Source organism: Salmo trutta, chromosome 5, assembly GCF_901001165.1.
Source record: "Salmo trutta chromosome 5, fSalTru1.1, whole genome shotgun sequence".
Lineage (NCBI taxonomy): Eukaryota > Metazoa > Chordata > Actinopteri > Salmoniformes > Salmonidae > Salmo > Salmo trutta.
In genome coordinates, this window is record NC_042961.1 from 30079728 (window position 1) to 30102460 (window position 22733).

At 41.8% G+C, this 22733-nt stretch overlaps 1 protein-coding gene across 11 annotated transcripts in view; it reads left to right on the forward strand.

Annotated features, from left to right (window-relative positions):
• Positions 1 to 2144: 2144 nt before the first annotated feature.
• LOC115194038 (LIM domain-binding protein 1) overlaps positions 2145 to 22733 on the forward strand; it is a 49064-nt gene continuing 28475 nt past the window's right edge. For 4 of the 11 annotated variants that reach the window (XM_029753321.1, XM_029753324.1, XM_029753322.1 and 1 more), the window contains exons 1-2: positions 2146 to 2293; positions 8450 to 8551. In XM_029753321.1, the coding sequence (XP_029609181.1) occupies positions 8524 to 8551 (28 nt within the window). In that variant the 5' untranslated portion in view covers positions 2146 to 2293; positions 8450 to 8523. Of the gene's footprint in view, positions 2294 to 3467; positions 3698 to 4024; positions 4083 to 8326; positions 8552 to 22733 lie in introns of those variants that run through there. The other 7 variants (XM_029753313.1, XM_029753319.1, XM_029753318.1 and 4 more) reach the window with 5 other exon arrangements.

A 22733-nucleotide genomic window follows, 5' to 3' on the forward strand; every position in this document is an offset into this window, starting at 1 on the left:
TACGATCTCTTAATAACCAGGAGTTAAATCTCTTTCCAATTTCTCTACAATAGGAGATACATTTAAATTCTCCTTTTCTTTTTGATCTTTGCAAACTTTAATTCCAAGATATGTTATCATGTCCTTTACAGGAATATTACATTTTGGGTTCAAGTCACATCTTTTCAACGCAAATAATTCACATTTCCTATTATTCAGAGATTAACCAGAGAAGGCATTGATAGACTTAATAACTTTCCTGAGCTCAGTATGATCTTTAAAAATAAAGAAGTGTACCTCTTTATCTTGTATCTGAATACCGCCAAAACTATACTTATTGATAGGAAGCGCCATAACTTGTGTAACTAATTCCGAGTCTAATATGGAATCTTTGTGAGATTCCTATGGGATTACTATTGATATAAAGTGTCTTAATTATGCCTTGAAAATATTGAGCAAAACCAAAGAACGAAGTCTCAAAAATAAAATAATGTTCAACTATATCAAAGCTTTGTAAAAATCAACAAATAAAATAAAGCTCTCTTCGATAATATGCTCATTGTAGTCTATCAAGTGCAATACTAGTCAGATATGATTACATACATTTCCAGTCAAAAGTTTGGACACATTCAAGGGTTTTCTTCATTTTTACTATTTTCTACATTGTAGAATAATAGTGAAGACATCAAAACTATGAGAAAATACATAAGGAATTATATGGTAACCAGAAAAGTATTAAAGAAATGAAAATATACTTGAGATTCTTCAAAGTAACCACCCTTGATGACAGCTTTGCACACTCTTGGCATTCTTGGTAAAGACCAAGTCCATATTATGGCAAGAACAGCTCAAATAAGCAAAGAGAAACAACAGTATATCATTACTTTAAGACATGAAGGTCAGTCAATCTGTAAAATGTCATGTTCTATGAAAGTTTCTTCAAGTGCAGTCCCAAAAACCGTCAAGCACTATGATGAAACTGGCTCTCATGAGGACCTCCACAGGAAAGGAAGACCCAGAGTTACTTCTGCTGCAGAGGATTCATTCATTAGAGTTACCAGCCTCAGAAATTGAAGCCCAAATAAATGCTTCACTGAGTTCAAGTAACAGACACATCTCAACATCAACTGTTCAGAGGAGACTGCAGGAATCATGCCTTCATGGTCAAATTGCTGCAAAGAAACCACTACTAAAGGACACCAATAAGAAGAGACTTGATTGGGCCAAGATACACGAGCAATGGATATTAGACCGGTATAAATCTTCCTTTGGTCTGATGAGTCCAAATCTGAGATTTTTGGTTCCAACCGCCGTGTCTTTGTAAGACGCAGAGTAGGTGAACAGATGATCTCCGCATGTGTGGTTACCACCGTGAAGCATGGAGGAAGAGGTGTGATGGTGTGGTGGTGCTTTGCTGGTGACGCTGTCTGTGCTTTATTTAGAATTCAAGGCACACTTAACCAGCATGGCTACCACAGCATTCTGTAGCGATACGCCATCCCATCAGGTTTGAGCATAGTGGAACTATCATTTGTTTTTCAACAGGACAATGACCAAACACACCTCCAGGCTGTGTAAGGGCTATTTGACCAAGAAGGAGAGTGCTATATCAGATGACCTGGTCTCCACAATCACCTGACCTCAACCCTATTGAGATGGTTTGGGATGAGTCAGACGGCAGAGTGAAGGAAAAGCAGCCAACAAGTGCTCAGCATATGTGGGAACTCCTTCAAGACTGTTGGATAAGCATTCCAGGTGAAGCTGGTTGAGAGAATACCAAGAGTGTGCAAAGCTGTCATCAAGGCAAAGGGTGGCTACTTTGAAGAATCAAAAATATAAAATATATTTTGATTTGTTTAACACTTTTTTGGTTACTACATTATTCCATATGTTATTTCAGTTTTGATGTCTTCACTATTATTCTATAATGTAGAAAATAGTAAAAATAAATAAAACACTTGACTGAGTAGGTGTGTCCAAACTTTTGACTCGTACTGTATATAAACAAAATAAAGATTAAATAAAAACTACGATGTTTGGTGTAGTTTTTCTCAAGTGTAAAAAATGTTTCATTAAAAAGTAGTCATCTCTCGTTGAAAGACAACAAACAGTTAATGTTCCCACTCCAGTTAGGAGTAGTACTGTTGACCAATCACTGACGAAGGGGCGTAGACTTCGGCTACGGATACTCGACTTGCCTCAAGAACATCTTTGGTGTGCTGGAACAGCTGAAAAAACCCTGCCGAAGACCAAAACGAACGACAAAAGTAATAATACTGTATATGCACGAACTGTTTTGACTGGCAAGCATACGGTAAGCTTTAGGATGGACTCAGTGTAGCCAACTGTGTGATGATCGTCAAAGCTTAGCTTATGCAAAAGAAAACTGACATATTTATGAAGTATATGTAGCTGGAGTAGGCCTATTAGGGAAAGGGGGATACCTTGTCCGATAGTACGATTTGTGTGCTTATAATGATGATCACTAGAAGTACTGTAGTAAAACAGTAATTACTGTGGTTTTGTAAGAATGATTAATTTGCTTACTTCATCAACAACAGTAGGCATGGTTAAGGTAGGCTAGGCTACTACTAGGCCTATAGCCTAATCTAGTTCTTCACTGGTCCAAAAAGTTGTACCTGACATGAACTGGAGCAGTGGATATTCTACTCGAACCGAATGATTTTCAAAAAAGAGACCCGACCAGATCGGACCTGAGTGACAAATGAAACGTTATTCAGCTAATTTGCCCAACACTATGTAAGCTATGCAGAGCTGTGGTCAGGTTCGGAGGGGTCCACTCGGATATATCAGCTCTACTTACATAGACCTGATCCATGACAACTCAACCTGACTTGGACCCGAGGGACAAGTTGAATTTTGGACCCTCACGGTACACTAACCTGAATACTGGACCCAGGATCAGAACAGGCCCAATATTCTAACTTGTCCCTCTGCCCCGGGTCTCTTTTGTTCTTTTGCACAACTTTTTGGACCCTTGAAGACCTTCACCTTCTCATCATCGATTGATAAATAAATAACAATACTTGCCATTTTGGAGGTGGCTTGAGGTATGACATGGCATTGCATTATTGCCAAAGACCAGCCTCTTTCCAGAGATTACATACCTCACCAAAACATCTTCAGAAGCTGAGAAGGGCAGGTGGAGGGAGGGGGACCCTAAATTAGGTCCCCTTGTAGTGTGGTAGTCTGTCATCATTAGGACATTCACTGCTGCTCTGGAGGACTATAGGGAATCACACAGGCTGTGTGCATGTCAGGAACAGACTGAGATAGCATGCTCATTAAAGAGCGAGAGTGACTGTGTGTGTGTGTGTGTGTGTGGGGGGGGAGCTGGGAGAGAACACTGCTGTGCCCCAGCGCGCTCAGTAACCACCGCTTACTGCTGCTCTGTAGTTGCCATGGATACAGTGCCCTCTCTCTCATGGGTATGGAGGGATGGGGTGGAGGAGAGGAGAGGAAAGAAGTGACTCTGGCTGCTGCCTCTGCGTCATATTTATACCATCGGAGAGCTAGCTGTCTCCATCCCTCCTCATCACCTCCGCGATCCATCACATCTCTCTCTGTTTCGCTCTGTCTCTTTTTCTGGCGGTCTATTTTTCTTTGCGGTTGACCTGGTGGATGTTATAGTGAACTGGCTCTGGTGTTTCTACAGCCAAGGACAGAAGACTGGAGGAGACAAAAGGGGGGGGGGAAGGTAAGCATGGATGGCGTGTGTGTACGTGTGCCTGTTTATGTAGTGAGGTGCCAAGTAGACAGACCGACAAAGAGGGGAGGTAAGAAGGATTTTGTGACCTCACCTGAGATGGACTGGGACTGGGAGATGGATGTCATGTCTCTCAGGCTAGACTATGCCAAAGTCCTTATTTTGTGTGTGTAAAATGTAATGTTCATAATGAGTGTTTGTTTACCTCCAGAGGTCAACATGTTCTTTACATGTTGTGTGATGCCTCTCATTCAGTTGTGTTTGTGCAAGTCCTTGACTCCTCCTCTGACATTACTGTTGTGCTGTTGCTGCATGCCTTATGACAGAGAAAGACAGAGCGACACCATCTTTGTTTTCGGAAAAGCTGCTTCGGAGGGTGAGTGACAGAGTGTGTGAGTGTGAGCGCCGGTGCGGTTAACATTGCCTGTTTGTGCAGTCAGCGGTGAAGTGTATATCTCTAGGCTTAAAGCCTACCTGGTTTATAAACAGGAGCCATTTCTCCAAAGCTGCAGTGGAGACAGACACACTGTACATGCAAACACGCATACAGACACACCAACACTCTCTGTGTGTGTGTGTGTGTGTGTGTGTGTGAGAAAATACTCATATCTGCCTTTGTTCTCAGTACGCCATTTCAAAAACAGAGTTCTACTGCCAGCTGAGATAATTCTGTTTTGGTCTGGCTGGACTGAGAGAGAGAAGGGGAGAGAGAGGAAACAGAGTAGAGAGATCTAAGAGCGAGAGCTGTGAGGACTGACAGTAAAGGCCTCAGGGAGGGTGGTGATAGTTCTTCAGAAATGTGTCTAACAGCATGTCTGACATTCAGCTCTGATGGCTCGGTCATCGACACGGCGCTTAATAGCTTGTGGAGAATGTCGTGTCCTACTTGTCGTTTTTGTAAAATGGTTGTTGTGTTTACTCAACTTATTGATCCTGACTGACGAATAACAAAGAGCTGTAGCTTGTGAAGAGGAGTCCCACTCCTACTGTGAGTATATGTGTGTCACCGCGAGTGTGTGTGTGTGTGTGTTTGATTTAATATTCTCTCCTCACCATTCTTGATGTTCCTAAGATATCATGTAGTGGAGCGAGGAAGAGTAGACATGGGGCTCAGAGGAGTGTGTGTGTGTGTCTGTTTGTCTGTCTGTGCACGTGTGTGTGGTGGACTGTAAGATTATTGGGTTAGAGAGCAGACACGCTTGATGGAGAGAGGGGATGTTAAAGAGAGGAGAGAGCTAGTGTAACCGATGTGAAATGGCTAACTAGTTAGCAGTGGTGCGCGCTAATAGCGTTTCAATCGGTGACGTCACTCGCTCTGAGACCTTGAAGTAGTTGTTCCCCTTGCTCTGCAAGGGCCGCGGCTTTTGTGGCGCTATGGGTAACGATGCTTCGAGGGTGGCTGTTGTCGATGTGTGCAGAGGGTCCCTGGTTCGAGCCCAGGTAGGGGCGAGGAGAGGGACGGAAGCTATACTGTTACACTAGCGTGTGTATGTGCGCGTTTCAAATGTTTTATTTCACCATTATTTAACCAGGTAAGCTAGTTGAGAACAAGTTCTCATTTACAACTGCGACCTGGTGTGTGTGTGTTCGTGGGTGTTATTATTATTATTTTTTATATACAGTTGAAGTCGGAAGTTTACATACACTTAGGTTGGAGTCATTAAAACTCGTTTTTCAACCACTCCACAAATTTCTTGTCAACAAACTCTTGTTTTGGCAAGCCGGTTAGGACATCTACTTTGTGCATGACACAAGTAATTTTTCCAACAACTGTTTACAGACAGATTATTTAACTAATAACTCACTGTATCACAATTCCAGCTGGTCAGAAGTTTACAAACACAAAGTTGACTGTGCCTTTAAACAGCTTGGAAAATTCCAGAAAATTATGTCATGGCTTTAGAAGCTTCTGATAGGCTAATTTGAGTCAATTGGAGGGGTACCTGTAGATGTATTTCAAGTTCTACCTTCAAACTCATTGCCTCTTTGCTTGACATCATGGGAAAATCAAAAGAAATCAGCCAAGACCTCAGGATTTTTTTTTTTAGACCTCCACAAGTCTGGTTCATCCTTGGGAGCAATTTCCAAATGCCTGAAGGTACCACATTCATCTGTAAAAGCAGTAGTATTCAAGTATAAACACCACGCAGCTGTCATACCGCTCAGGAAGGAAGAAGCCACTACTCCAAAATCACCATAAAAAAGCCAGACTACGGTTTGCAACTGCACATGGGGATAAAGATCATACTTTTTGGAGAAATGTCCTCTGGTCTGATGAAACAAAAATAGAACTGTTTGGCCATAATGACCATCGTTATGTTTGGAGAAAAAAGGGGGATGCTTGCAAGCCGAAGAACACCATCCCAACAGTGAAGCACGGGGTGGAAGCATCATGTTGTGAGGGTGCTTTGCTGCAGAAGGGACTGGTGCACTTCACAAAATAGATAGCATCATGAGGAAAGAAAATTATGTGGATATATTGAAGCAACATCTCAAGACATCAGTCAGGAAGTTAAAGCTTGGTCGCAAACGGGTCTTCCAAATGCACAATGACCCCAAGCATACTTCCAAAGTTGTGGCAAAATGGCTTAAGGACAACAAAGTCAAGGTATTGGAGTGGCCATCACAAAGCCCTGACCTCAATCCCATAGAACATTTGTGGGTTGAAACGGTAAAAGTGTGTGCAAGGAAGGAGGCCTACAAACCTGACTCAGTTACACCAGCTCTGTCAGGAGGATTGGGCCAAAATTCACTCAACTTATTGTGGGAAGCTTGTGGAAGGCTACCCGTAACATTTGACCCAAGTTAAGCAATTTAAAGGCAATGCTACCGAATACTAATTGAGTGTATGTAAACTTCTGACCCACTGGGTGTGAGATGAAAGAAATAAAAGCTGAAATAAATCATTCTCTCTACTATTATTCTGACATTTCACATTCTTAAAATAAAGTGGTGATCCATAGTGACCTAAGACTGATTTTTTTACTAGGATTAAATGTCAGGAATATTGAAAAACTGAGTTCAAATGTATTTGGATAAGTTGTATGTAAACTTCCGACTTCAACTGTATACACTACCATTCAGAAGTTTGGGGTCACTTAGAAATATCCTTGTTTTTGAAAGAAAAGCACTTTTTTTTTGTCCATTTAAAGTAACATCAAATTGATCAGAAATACAGTGTAGACATTGTTAATGTTGTAAATTACTATTGTAGCTGGAAATGGCTGATTTAAAAAAAAAAAAATGGAATATCTACATAGGTGTACAGAGGCCCATTATCAGCAACCATCACTCCTGTGTTCCAATGGCACGTTGTGTTAGCTAATCCAAGTTTATAATTTTAAAAGGCTAATTGATACTTTTGCAATTATGTTAGCACAGCTGAAAACTGTTGTTCTGATTTAAAGAAGCAATAAGACTGGTCTTTCTTTAGACTAGTTGAGTATCTGGAGCATCAGCATTTGTGGGTTCGATTACAGGCTCAAAATGGCCAGAAACAAATAACTAACTTCTGAAACTCGTCAGTCTATTCTTGTTCTAAGAAATTAAGGCTATTCTATGTGAGAAATTGCCAGCAAGCTGAAGAAACAGATGCCTCACAAGTCCTCAACTGGCAGCTTCATTAAATAGTACCCGCATAACACCAGTCTCAAGCCATATCTCAGACTGGCCAATAAAAATAAAAGATTAAGATGGGCAATAGAACACAGACACTGGACAAAGGAACTCAACTCGCCTCTTCACTGTTGACGTTGAGACTGGTGTTTTGCGAGTACTATTTAATGAAGCTGCCAGTCGAGGACTTGTGAGGTGTCTGTTTCTCAAACTAGACACACTCATGTACTTATCCTCTTGCTCAGTTGTGCACCGGGGCCTCCCACTCCTCTTTCTATTCTGGTTACAGCCAGTTTGCGCTGTTCTGTGAAGGGAGTAGAACACAGCGTTGTATGAGGTTTTTTTCTTTCAAAAACAAGGACAGTTCTAAGTGACTCCAAACCACATGTTTGCCTCCGGTCCATTGATTCCATTCCAGCCATTACAATGAGCTCGTCCTCTTAGTGTGTGTGTGTGTGTGTGTGTGTGTGTGTGTGTGTGTGTGTGTGTGTGTGTGTGTGTGTGTGTGTATCTCATTGGTCTCCAGTGTCGCAGTGCTCCAGGAGGGCTTTGCATTTTTAATCGATGCTGCCTGTAGTGATTAACACTGCTGTTCTACACACAGATACAAAACAGAGGGAGGACAAGGGAGCGAGGGAGTGTTTTGAGGTTATTCCTATTTACACGAATGAGCATTTCAAATGGACGCTCAAATCAATGAACTGCACATTAAGGCCACCAATTAAATACGAGAGCCGGTACTGGCTGATCAATGTTTGCAAAGCACATAGCCTCTGCACGTCATCATATATTTAGAAAAAAAATAGGAGATTGCCCTGTCTGTTGCCCTGTATTATCATGTTGTTGCTCTGCATAAGCATAGTCACTGATACGTTTGCCACAATAAGCGATTTCAGGAGACCTATGGTTTGTCTCCTTCTCTCTCATAGCTTTCTCCGCCCACCAGTGTTGCAATTTGCATATTAATGAACCAACCAGAGCACTCTATTTCCTACTTCCTGATTCTCAGAAAGAGCGAGAGAGAGCAAGAGAGAGAGTTCCGATCCAGTTTTGTTTCATTATATTCCCTGTTGTTCTACACCTTTTTCTCACTCTTCTCCTTGTTTCTTTCTCTTTGCATGTGTCCAGTGTGTCCTTGCGTACGGAGGGAGGACTGAAGGCAGCTGTTTCCAGCAGAGCAGAGACCTACAACATGTGAGAAGATGTCTGTTGGAGGCTGCGCTTGCCCGGGTTAGTCCACCCATCTCTATCTCTCTCTCATGTTATCTCTCGTGTCTTTGCTGCTGTAAAGGTTTGATGGTATCCACACATTTCTTTAGAATGTACTGTTAAAAAAGTCCATCAACTGGTTTACAGTGTTTTCCTGACTCAATATTCAGTGTACTTTATGCTGTATCTCAAGAAGACTGCACAACAACTTACTAGCTATTGCTAACTCACATCTGCACACACATATGTGGCTTTCCCCCATGTTGAATGAGGTAAAGATTGTAAACAGAACTTGGGAGCAATGTTTTCTTGCTGGGACAAGTTTAGGCCAGTGGAGCGCTCCTGTGCCCTCAAATGTTCCTTATGGAGGGAGGTGGGGGGGGGTGGTCGAGGAGGAGAGACTGAGGGAATGAGAGTGAGAGAGAGAGAGAAAGAAAGTGATAAAGAGGACACACATAGTAACTCAGTGGTCCTGTTTGAAAGCTAGTTTGTTTACATTCCTGTATGATGTTACACTGAGGGATCCTCCCCTTCTGTGTGTGTGTGTGTGTGTGTGTGTGTGTGGCTCTGTGTAAGACTGAATGTGGGCTGTGCTGTGGAACACTAACATGACTATGTCCTAACAGTCCGTGAGAGTCTGATCTGTAAGTACTGCAAGACAGATCTCACTGTTCTATCATGGTGGAGGTAGTCACAGCCTGGTAAAAATAGAATGCCCGTGTGCTAAATTATCCCCCCCCGCACACTCTCGCACATGCACACACACATGCAAGCTGCTCTTTCCCCTCTCCTGTCTCTTCCTCTACCACTCTCCTCTCTTTACCTCTCCCACTCACTCCCTGTTGTCTCTCTCGCTTTCTCACTCTCTTTCGCCATCAGTGGCACCAGCTCATGCAGAAAGTCACATGGTCTGTCTCCTTGATTGAAGGGAAAAGGACTTGAAGCAGAACTAAGATGGCAGACAGGGGGAGTGAACCGATTCACTCTTTCCCCGATAGATTGGTACTGCCTCTGCTGACTGATACCACTCTCCCATTTTCACTGTCCCCTCCCGTCAGAAAGAATGCAGTAAGAACAGGGATGATGAGAGGGATGGAGAGAGGGATGCAGAGAGGAGAGAGGGATGCAGAGAGGAGGGGGGGATGCAGAGAGGAGGGATGCAGAGAAGAGGAGAGAGGGATGCAGAGAGAAGAGAAAGGGATACAGACAGCTTTCGATGTGATGTCACGTGCCGCAGGGAGAGAGGAGAGCAGATGAAAGTTGGCATGAGCCACTGACGGGAGAGAGGAGAGGAATGAGAAATGGGTTTTCTACATGGTTGAAAATTAGATTACAGGTAAACAAAGTCACTCAGTTGAACACAATCCATCGTGTTCAGAGAAAGCTTAGTTGTGAGGAATAGGTGAGAAGAAGAGCACTAAAAGATGAACAACATCATAAAGCTAGTATTGCATAGCTTTATATAATAATTAGCCAGTGAGGTATGTGGTTTAGCACTGAAGGAGAGGCAGCCTATGGTGAGTAATACAAGCAAAGAGACAGCAACTATTTGCTGTGCTTTTAAATTCCGTCTCAGTGGATCATGTTTGTGCGTGCGGTGATGGTTACTAGGCATGCCCATGATTGTGCCCGGCCTCAACAACCCCTGCTATCCCATATAGACTCAGTAGAAGGGATAGAGTAGATATATAGGCTTAATGCTTTCTCTCACTCTTTTTTTCATCCCCATTGTCTCCCTCTTTCAGCTTCTAACTACTTGCTTTGTTTGCCATTCTGTTGGCCTCCTTGTTGCTATCACAACCAGTGAGCAGCTATGACAATCCTGACGGGCTTGTGTTTTGATAACCGTTTGTAGGTAACTAAGCGGTTATATAACGGTAACTTAGTCTGAGCTTAATCGCTATTTTTCATCACTACCCTTCTTCATGTTTTACTTTTCCATCATAAGTGGACAAACAAAGAGGACACACTCCAACTATGCGGTTTCTCTGAGACCTAAAACCTGTAGACATTTAAAAGAGATTCACGGGCTGTATGTGTGTGTGTGTGTGTGTGTGTGTGTGTGTGTGTAATGGCTTGTGTATGAGAGAGAAGTGTGTACATATGGTCTTTGTTTGTTGAGAGAAATTGTCAGTGACTTTTTGTACAGTTCACCTCAATCACTTATCTCATATCAGTATCTTGTCAGTTTCATTTGCAAATACAAGTCTGAATCATTCTATTCAGAACAAGCATGATGCCTACCAGGGCGTGGGAGTCAACGTCCGTCCCTTCAGGAAGTGAATTAAAATGTAATTCATGAACTGAAAAATAATTTTTAATTCAATGATCATTAATTGCTTAATGGAATTTGCCTTAACCCTGCTGCCTGTCAAGTCAACACAGCTATTGGAGGGGACATTTTGTCATCTTACAGCAGGGTCATGATCAATAGGCACCAATTGGAAGAAAGTCGACAAACGGGGACTACCTGAAATATCAATATCTAACACTAATCCCAATAACAAATGCCAATTTTCGATTCCCATTACAAAACATTTTCCATTGTATGCCATACTAATACACATCCCCCAGATCTGTGTAGATGAAAGCCTGTTGGCCAGTGAAGCACACAGTGGCGTCCATCATCAGCTCTGCCTAACCTTTTACAGGAAACACAGAGAGCAGAGTCTGAGTAGATGGAGTGATGTAAGACAAGACACATGCGGCAGGCTTCTAGGGTAAAGGTTAGACTTGTGAATGAGACTACAGTGGGCCTGCTTTTCAGCGAGGTCTGTCTGGCTTTGAACCTGGGCCGTCTGAGCTTCACTGTGAATTTTCCATAGGGCATTCAAGGTTGTAAATTCCATCAGCATTCCAGTTGAATACAACTAAGTTATATTGAGCATTCTGATATGATCTAGATGGTTTGATGAAGCAGAGCACAGTAAGGAGATATTCAGGACGATCAGAAGAGGACGCCAAATCATCCATTTCATGCGTGACATGATTTCTAAAATACACTACATTACCAAAAGTATTTGGACACCTGCTCATCTAACATCTCATTCCAAAATCATGGGCATTAATATGGAGTTGGACCTCCCTTTGCTGCTAAAATAGCCTCCACTCTTCTGGGAAGGCTTTCCGCTAGATGATGGAACATTGCTGCGGGGACTTGCTTCCATTCATCCACAAGAGCATTAATGAGGTCAGGCACTGATGTTGGGCGATTAGGCCTGGCTCGCAGTTGGCTTTCCAATTCATCCCAATGATGTTTGATGGGATTGAGGTCAGGGCTCTGTGCAGGTCAGTCAAGTTCTTCCACACCGATCTAGACAAACCATTTCTGTATGGACCTCACTTTGTGCACAGGGCATTGTTATGCTGAAACAGGAAAGGGCCTTCCCCAAACTGCTGCCACAAAGTTGGAAGCACAGAATCGTCTAGAATGTCATTGTATACTGTAGCGTTTAGATTTTCCTTCACTGGAACTAAGGGGCCTAGCCCGAACCATGAAAAACAGCCCCAGACCATTATTCCTCCACCAAACTTTAGTTGGCACTATGCATTGGGGGCAGGTAGCGTTCTCCTGGCATCCGCCAAACCCAGATTCGTCCGTCGGACTGCCATATGGTGAAGCATGATTCATCACTCCAGAGAATGCGTTTCCACTGCTCCATTGTCTGATGGCGGCGAGCTTTACACCACACTAGCCGACGCTTGGCATTGCTCATGGTGATCTTAGGCTTGTGTGCAGCTGCTCGGCCATGGAAATCCTTTTCATGAAGCTCCGGACGAACAGTTCTTGTGCTGACGTTGCTTCCAGAGGCAGTTTTGAACCTTGGAGTAAGTGTTGCAACTGAGGACAGACAATTTTTAAGCGCTAACAGCACTTACAATTGATCGATGTAGGTCTAGCAGGGCAGAAATATGACAAACTGACTTGTTGGAAAGGTTGCATCCTATGACGGTGCCACTTTGAAAGTCACTGAACTCTTCAGTAAGGCCATTGTACTGCCAATGTTTGTCAATGGAGGTTGTACGGCTGTGCGCTCGATTTTGTACACCTGTCAGCAACGGGTGTGGCTGAAATAGCCGAATCCCAAAATGTGAAGGCGTGTCCACATCATTTTGTATATATAGTGCCGCCTATAGACACTGTTTAGCAACAACCAACGCGTGCTTAACTATGGCGTAAAACAGACAGGGTTGGCTTAGACTTTTGACAACATGTAGACTATATTTCTTCTCGAAATGTTTATTGAATACATGAATACATTTGCACTAGAGGTCGACCGATTAATCGGAATGGCCGATTTCAAGTTTTCATAACAATCGGTAATCCGTATTTTTGGACACCGATTGTGGCCGATTGTTTAAAAAAATGGCGGCCTAAGAACAGTGGGTTAACTGCCTTGTTCAGGGGCAGAACGGCAGATTTTTACCTTGTCAGCTCAGGGATTTGTTTTTGCAACCTTCCGGTTACTAGTCCAACGCTCTAACCAGCTGCCTTACATTGTACGCAAGGGCAGCAAGAAGCCAATGTAAGTTGCTAGCTAGCATTAAACTTATCTTATAAAAAACAATCTTAACATAATCACTAGTTAACTACACATGGTTGATGATATTACTAGTTTATCTAGCTTGTCCTGCGTTGCATATAATCGATGTGGTGCCTGTTAATTTCTCATCGAATCACAGTCTACTTCGCCAAACGGGTGATGAATTAACAAGTGCATTTGCGAAAAAAGCACTGTCGTTGCATCAATACACAAGTATATTTAGTTAATATTGCCTGCTAACATGAATTTCTTATAACTAGGGAAATTGTGTCACTTCTCTTGCGTTCCGTGCAAGCAGTCAGGGTATATGCAGCAGTTTGGGCCACCTGGCTCGTTGCGAACTGTGTGAAGTCCATTTATTCCTAACGAAGACCATAATTAATTTGCCAGAATTGTACATAATTATGACATAACATTGAAGGTTGTACAATGTAACAGCAATATTTAGACTTAGGGATGCCATCCGTTAGATAAAATACGTAACGGTTCCGTATTTCACTGAAAGAATAAACATTTTGTTTTCGAAATGATAGTTTCCGGATTCGACCATATTAATGACCTACGGCTCGTATTTCTGTGTGTTATTATGTTATAATTAAGTCTATGATTTGATAGAGCAGTCTGACTGAGCGATGGTTGGCAGCAGCAGGCTCATAAGCATTAATTCAAACAGCACTTTCGTGCGTTTGCCAGCAGCTCTTCGCTGTGCAAATACAAAAAGCATTGAGCTGTTTATGACTTCAAGCCTATCAACTCCCGAGATTAGGCTGGTGTAACCGATGTGAAATGGCTAACTAGTTAGCGGGGTGCGCGCTCTGAGACTTGGAGTAGTTGTTCCCCTTGCTCTGCAAGGGCCGCGGCTTTTGTAGAGCGATGGGTAACGATGCTTCGAGGGTGGCTGTTGTCGATGTGTTCCTGGTTCGAGGCCAGGTAGGGGCGAGGAGAGGGACGGAAGCTATACTGTTACACTGGCAATACTAAAGTGTCTATAAGAACATCCAATAGTCAAAGGTATATGAAATACAAATGGTATAGAGAGAAATAGTACTATAATTCCTATAATAACTACAACCGAAAACGTCTTACCAGGGAATATTGAAGACTCATGTTAAAAGGAACCACCAGCATATTGCACTTTTACTTTCTTCTCCAACACTTTGTTTTTGCATTATTTAAACCAAATTGAACATGTTTCATTATTTATTTGAGGCTAAATAGATTTTATTGATGTATTATATTAAGTTAAAATAAGTATTCATTCAGTATTGTTGTAATTGTCATTATTACAAATAAATATTAAAAAAAAAGTAAAAATCGTCCGATTAATTGGTATCGGCTTTTTTGTGTGGGTCCTCCAATAATCGGTATCGGCGTTGAAAAATCATAATCGGTCGACCTCTAATTTGCACAATGAGCACTTGTTGTCTTTCAAATACATTATTACAGTTTTGGTTAGCTCGGTAGTGAATGTTAGCCATATTAGCATAGACATGACATCAGTCAAAACAAAAAATGGTATCAGTAACAAGATGGAACAAGCTGAGACGAGCCACCTACAATTCCCCACATGGCAGCTTCTTGTCATTGTTATGAATCTGAACATTCAGATGGCTAGCAACAATGTACGCTACCTGGCCATATCTATGCACGCCCATAATTTCCGTGACGTACTTAGTCAACCCGTCTATTGTACTAAACACACAATGGCACAGTGGAGGGCATAGCGATTACTGTCTTTAACAGGCTGGCATACCAGCACATTGTCCTGCTGTTTCCAAGAACTCGCTCACGTACGAGCGCAAGCTTGCACACACACTCCCACCCACACACACACACATGCACGCACACGTACAACCATATTGTTTGTGTGTTCCTCTGTCTCTGAGATAATCCCAGCAAAGAACCACAGAAAGGCCAAGCTCTGTGTGTGTGTGTCTACAGTATTCTACATTCTCAGCCTGATGTGACTTTTCTTCACCAGTGATGTACAGTCCTCAGGGGGGGCATTTTTTTTCACCAATCTACACACAACTCCCTAATGATAAAGTTATATATATATATTTTTTTTTTACATTTTTGCTAATTTATTTAAAATAGAGCTATCCCCATTTAGTCGACTGGTCGATTGTTTTGTTGATGGGCTGTTGGTCGACCGAGATTTCTTTAGTCGAACAAAAAATGTATATAATCATGGGGTGCAAGACATCTGTCTGAAAAATTACACTACCGTTCAAAAGTTTTGGGTCACTTAGAAATGTCCTTGTTTTTTTTGTCCATTAAAATAACATGAAATTGAACTGCCTAGAAGGCCTGCATCCCGGAGTCGCCTCTTCACTGTTGACGTTGAGACTGGTGTTTTGCGAGTACTATTTAATGAAGCTGCCAGTCGAGGACTTGTGAGGTGTCTGTTTCTCAAACTAGACACTAATGTACTTGCCCTCTTACTCAATTGTGCACCGGTGCCTCCCACTCCTCTTTCTATTCTGGTTACAGCCAGTTTGCGCTGTTCTGTGAAGGGAGTAGAACACAGCATTGTATGAGATTTTCAGTTTCTTTGGCAATTTCTCGCATGGAATAGCCTTAATTTCTCAGAACAAGAATAGACTGACGAGTTTCAGAAGTTATTTGTTTATAGCCATTTTTAGCCTGTTATCGAACACACATGCTGATGCTCCAGATACTCAAGTAGTCTAAAGAAGGCCAGTTTTATTGCTTCTTTAATCAGAACAAAAGTTTTCAGCAGTGCTAACATGATTGCAAAAGGGTTTTCTAATGGTCAATTAGCCGCCTTTTTAAAATGATAAACTTGGATTAGCTAACACAACATGCCATTGGAACACAGGAGTGATGGTTGCTGATAATGGGCCTCTGTATGCCTATGTAGATATCCATTAAAAAATCAGCCGTTTCCAGCTACAATAGTCATTTACAACACTGTATTTGTGATCAATTTGGTGTTATTTTAATGGACCAAAAAAATTGCTTTTCTTTCACAATCAAGGACATTTCTAAGTGACCCCAAACTTTGGAATGGTAGTGTATATTTATTATAATAATATTAACCCTCCTTTTTCTTGATCTCGTTGTTGTTGTTGTTATTATTTTTATTATGTTATTATGTCATTATCATTAGTAGGCTTAGTATTGCAGCTTCATATAACCACCAGGCCTAAGAGCACATCCTGTTTAGTCTTAGTACCGTAACTTACTTAGGCCTGTATTTCAATGCTTTTTTATATAGGCTACTGTATCAATCAATCATTAATTTGTTAATGTCATCACACAGCATGAGTCATTCATGATTTGAATTGCAATTAAGCATTTTAGTTAAAAAATAAATAAATAACAAAGCGACCCTTGAATAATTAGCCTAAACAATAAATAAACCGTTCCATGTTGGCAATTGCATGCGACTGTTTTTAGTCTTTTCTGTTTATTTGTGATGTCCTCTTCATCCGTTTTTCTGTCGCATGTTTAAAGGTGTTCGGAGTGTGTTATAACCAATTTATTAATGTGATTATGATATGCTATAGGTCAGGCCCTATTAAGCATGCGATGCATACATGTGTCACGTTAAAAGAGCAAGGGTTGAGGGAATAGGGAATGTTTTTCATAAACAAATTAGGGATTTTGATAACAGAACTTTTCAGTCAGAAATGGCTGTAATTATGTTGCGTCTTCAGCAACATGGACAGCGCGAAAAACACTGTTGCTGTTCTGAGAGAGAGAACGGGTGCTCAGTAAGTCTGAGCCTGGCCCGGCACAAGCAAATCAATTGCGTCCCTCTAGTCATTTGTGCGTCTTAATTTTTTCATCAAACAGTGCGCTTAACGTGTCAGACAAGCTCAGTGCATATAGGTGATTTGATTCAAACACATAGGATGTGTCTATATGTGGAAAAATAAGTTTTAAGATTTCGACCAAACGATTGGTCGATAGAATAGATGACTCTCGGTCGAGTAAGAATTTTTTTGTCGGGGACAGCCCTAATTGAAAATGAAATACAGAAATATAATTTACATCAGTATTCACACCCCTGAGTCAATACATGTTACAATCACCTTTGGCAACGACTACAGCAGTGAGTCTTTATGGGTAAGCCTCTAAGAGCTTTGCACACCTGGATTGTACAATATTTGCTGTTGATCATTGCTAGACAGCCATTTTGAAGTCTTACCATAGATGTGCAAGCCGATTTAAGTCAAAACTGCGATTAGGCCATTCAGGAACATTCAATGCCATATTGGTAAACAACTCCAGTGTATATTTGGCTAAGCGTTTTAGGTTATTGTTCTGCTAAAAGTTGAATTTGTCTCCCAGTGTCTGTTGGAAAGCAGACTGAACAACGTTTTCCTTTAGGATTTTGCCAATGCTTAGTTGGGTCTATTCCATTTATTTGTATACTAAAAAAAATCCATTGCCAATGACAAGCATATCCATAAAATGATGCAGCCCCCACCATGCTTGAAAATATGAAGAGTGGTACTCTTGTATTCAGGACATAAAGTACATTTCTTTGCCACATTTTTTGTAGTTTTACTTTAGTGCCTTATTGCAAACAGGATGCATGTTTTGGAATATTTTTATCCTGTACAGGCTTTCTTCCTTTTCACTCTGTAGTTACTCCACAATAATAACCTAAATTATGTAATTAATCCACCCTCAGTTTTGTCCTATCACAGCCATTTAAGTCTAACTGTTTTAAAGTCACCATTGGCCTCATGGTGAAATCCCTGAGCAGTTTCCTTCCTCTCCGGCAACTGAGTTAGGAAGGACGCCTGTTTCTTTGTAGTGACTAGGTGTATATAACTTCATGCTTAAAGGGATATTCTATCACATTTTAGGAACGACCCAGATGCAGACAGTGTCGAAGTAACAAAAGTGTATTACTAGAACAGGGGGCAGACAAAACGACAGGTCGCGGGCAGGCAGAGGTCAGTAAATCAGATCAGAGTCCTAAAGGTACAGAACGGCAGGCAGTCTCGAAAAACGCTGGTAGGCTTGACAAACAAACTGGCAACAAACAGAGATCACAGGTATAAATACACTGGGGATAATGGGGAAGATGGGTGACACCTGGAGGGGGGAGGAGACAAGCACAAAGACAGGTGAAACAGATCAGGGTGTGACGTATTCAATGTCAGCTTTTTTTACCCATCTTCTTATAGGTTCCCTTCTTTGCGAGGCATTGGAAAACCTTCCTGGTCTTTGTGGTTGACCCTATGTTTGAAATTCACTGCTAGACTGAGGGACCTGATAGATCATTGTATGTGTGGGGTACAGAGATGAGGCAGTCATTCATAAATCGTGTTAAACATTGCACACAGAGTAAGTCTATGCAACTTATTATGTGACTTGTTAAGCAAATCTTTACTCCTGCACTTATTTAGGCTTGCTATAATAAAGGGGTTGAATACTTATTGAAGGCACTGTATCAGATCACACAGTCTATTATTGAGAGGAGAAGCTGTTATTCAGCTGGTCCAGTAGAGGGGGATGCTTTTTCACAAATCTCTCTCTATACCTCTCCACCCCTATCTCTACCTACCTCTTCAGAAGGCAACAGTTAGTGAGGCGTGACTGATCACATACCTCTCATATGGAACAAACATCAGGCTGGGAATTAGGCTAGTAGTGGGATTCTCATTCCTGTTTCAATAAGACAAGATGCTACTTTCCTCTGCTCCTTCCATTCCTCCCCCCCTCCTTCCATCCCTCCTAACTTCCTTCCTTCTTAGCTTTCTTCCCACCTTTCCTCCCTCCCTGACCAGTCCACTAAAGAGTAGAGATTGGGTTAACACAGATTAGTGATCACTGGTCATGAATGAGTGTGTACTAAGACGGAGCTCTGTGGGAACAGGAGTTTGCCATCTTGTGCCTCCCATGGCTCTGTTTTGTGTGAGGGGGGGGTTCTAAGATGATATATGGAATTGTTTAAAGATGGACATACAATGGATCATTTAGCTATTTGATTTTGAATTTTAGGACTCAAAAAATATATATAAAAATATTGAATTTGGCCTTCACTACTATAGCCCAGAGAAATGCATTAAATGACACATAAATGGCAAAAAAGACGCTCAAGAAATAACTCATAAGAATCAAGGTTTTGAAGTGTTTGTCTTATATATCCAGCCGATATAAGAAAGCTCAGGAAATATATATATATATATATATATATATATATATATTTATATATATATATATATATATTACACCTACAGTATTTAAGCCCTTTATTGGCTAGGCACAAAACTACCTTCATACTTCCATACATTTTTTTAAACCGATACCGGTTACCTTCAGACGAGTACAAGCAAAACGGAGAATCTACCCTTTTCACAGTGGGGTCACATTAGTTTGTAGCCCAAACGGTTCGGATGCTACAAACAGAAGTTGGCACATCGACGGTGCCGACTTCAGAGTCCCGACACTCGTGGGGTTCTAGAGCAAAACTGCGACCAACATCGTGTTTGTGAGTCTCCCCTGTCAATAGAATGGTCATAATAGTTTGTAGGTTAAACTGTTCAGATGCTACGGTTGTTTTCGTGAGAATACCGATTTTTCAGGATGTCTCAAGGTCTGTCCAACACCGCTCTAGCTCTGCCACCTTTCACGACATCGGCGGATGCGGAGGATTGAGACGCATCCAATGCAAAAACAAATCATATCTCTAGCTTTAATATGTTACTTAGATTGATGCACCAGTGTGTCAATCAACTCTAGGGGGAACCTCTTACATCTAGATGTTCCGCTAGCGGAACACCTGCTCCAATATCCAATGATGGGCGTGGCGCGAAATACAAATTCCTCTAAAATCCGAAAACTTCCATTTTTCAAACATATGACTATTTTACAGCATTTTAAAGACAAGACTCTCGTTAATCTAACCACACTGTCCGATTTCAAAAAGGCTTTACAGCGAAAGCAAAACATTAGATTATGTCAGCAGAGTACCCAGCCAGAAATAATCAGACACCCATTTTTCAAGCTAGCATATAATGTCAGAAAAAACAAAACCACAGCTAAATGCAGCACTAACCTCTGATGATCTTCATCAGATGACAACCCTAGGACATTATGTTATACAATGCATGCATGTTTTGTTCAATCAAGTTCAAATTTATATCAAAAAACAGCTTTTTTACATTAGCATGTGACGTTCAGAACTAGCATACCCCCCGCAAACCTCCGGTGAATTTACTAAATTACTCACGATAAACGTTCACAAAAAACATAACAATTATTTTAAGAATTATAGATACAGAACTCCTCTATGCACTCGATATGTCCGATTTTAAAATAGCTTTTCGGTGAAAGCACATTTTACAATAGTCTCAGTAGATAGCCCGGCATCACAGGGCTAGCTATTTAGACACCCACCAAGTTTACCACTCACCAAAATCAGATTTACTATTAGAAAAGTTTGATTACCTTTGATGTTCTTCGTCAGAATGCACTCCCAGGACTTCTACTTCAATAACAAATGTTGGTTTGGTCCAAAATAATCCATAGTTATGTCCAACAGCGGCGTTTTGTTCATGCGTTCTAGACACTATCCGAATGGTAAATAAGGGTCGTGCGCATGGCGCATTTCGTGACAAAAGATTTCTAAATATTTCATCACCGTACTTCAAAGCATGTCAACCGCTGTTTAAAATCAATTTTTATGCCATTTTTCTCGTAAAAAAGCGATAATATTCCGACCGGGAATCTGCAATTAGGTAAACAGACGAAAGAAAATAAATCACTGGGTCGACTCGGGCATGCGCCTAAGCCCTTTGTCCTCTGATAGACCACTTAGCAAAAGCGCTCGTGTGTTTCAGCCAGGGCTTTGAATTACGTCATTCAGCTTTTTCCCGGGCTCTGAGAGCCCATGGAAGCCGTAGGAAGTGTCACGTAACAGCAGAGATCCTTTGTAATGGATAGAGATAATCAAGAAGGGGAAGAAATGGTCAGACAGGGTACTTCCTGAACAGAATCTTCTCATGTATTGGCCTGCCAAATGAGTTCTGTTATACTCACAGACACCATTCAAACAGTTTTAGAAACTTTGGAGTGTTTTCTATCCAAAGCTAATAATTATATGCATATTCTAGTTTCTGGGCAGGAGTAATAATCAGATTAAATCGGGTACGTTTTTTATCCAGCCGTGAAAATACTGCCCCCTATCCATAACAGGTTAAACACAGAGGGAAATGTGTACAGCTGTCCCGACGCTCTGTAACCATTAATAATCACAGTGTGCAATACAGTTTTGGAAACCTCAAACTCTACTTTCATATCACCACGAAATAACTTTACAAATACAAAAGATCAACTTACTGTGCGACATTTTAACACATATTCGCACAAAGGTGTTTTGCGTTGTACTTCCTGAGCTAATTGAAACTCTGGAAGTAACAAAAAAAACATTGCAATCAAGGATAAATTGTTTCTAGATAGAGCATTTCACACGACCAAATCACCTCAGCTATTAATCAAAAGGGACTTTTTGGCCCTGACGGAGACATGGATCACCCCCAAAAACACTGCTACTCCAGCTGCTCTCTATTCATCTTACTATGTGTTCTCTCATAGTCTGAGAGCATCTGGTTGTCATGGTGGTGGCACAGGGCTACTCATTTCTCCTAAGTGGAGATTTTCTCTTTTCCTCCTCACATGTCCATCTCCTCATTTGAATTCCATGTTGTCATGGTCACTTGTCCACTCAAGCTTAACATTGTTGTCATCTGTCGCCTACCGGGTGCCATTAGAGAGTTCCTCAATGAGCTTGACACCTTGATAAGCTAATTTCCTGATTATGGTTCGCCACTCATTGTACTGGGTGACTTCAACCTCCCGACGTCTGCATTCAATTAATTTATTTCAACCTCTTTCCACTCCTTTCCTCTTTTGACCTCACCCGTTCCCACTCCCCTCCCACTCAAGGCAGGCCACTTTACTATATGCTGTTCGCCTACTAATCTCACTGCAATCCCCCCTCCAGGTCTTTGATCACTACTTAGTTTCCTTTTCCGTCTCCCTCTCCTCCAGTGTCGTCGCAATCTTAACTCTCTTAACTCTAACCCACTACTCTCTTCTCTTATCCAATCATCTCTCCCTTCCACTAAATCCTTCTCCCTCCAGTCTCCTGATTCTGCCTCTTCGACCCTACTCTCCTCCTGTTTTGCATGCTCTGACTCTCACTGTAACCTTTCCTCTCAGCTGGCTTGGCCCTCTCCTCCTGCTCCGTGGCTGTGACACCATTGCGAGATCACAGAACATAGTTGCGGGCAGCTGAGCGAAAATGGAGGAAACTTAACTTCCGGGGGACCGATCATCCTTTCTCTACCTTCTCTTCCAGCTGCTAAAGCCACTTTCTATCACTCTAAATATCAAGATTCTGCCTCTGTGCCACCTTCTCTCTTCCTTAATCCTCCAACACCTCATTCCCCTCTCTCTCTGCAGATGACTGTCAACCACTTTGAAAAGAAGGTTGACGACATCCGCACCTCATTCACTCAGCCTATTGAGTCCACTGGTCCCTCTCACACAGAACATGCCTTGGTCTCTTTCTCCCCTCTCTTTCCAGATGAAATCCTGTGACTAGTGATGTCTGTCTGCCCAACAACCTGCACATTCAACCCAATCCCCTCTTCCCATCTCCTGACCTTCTG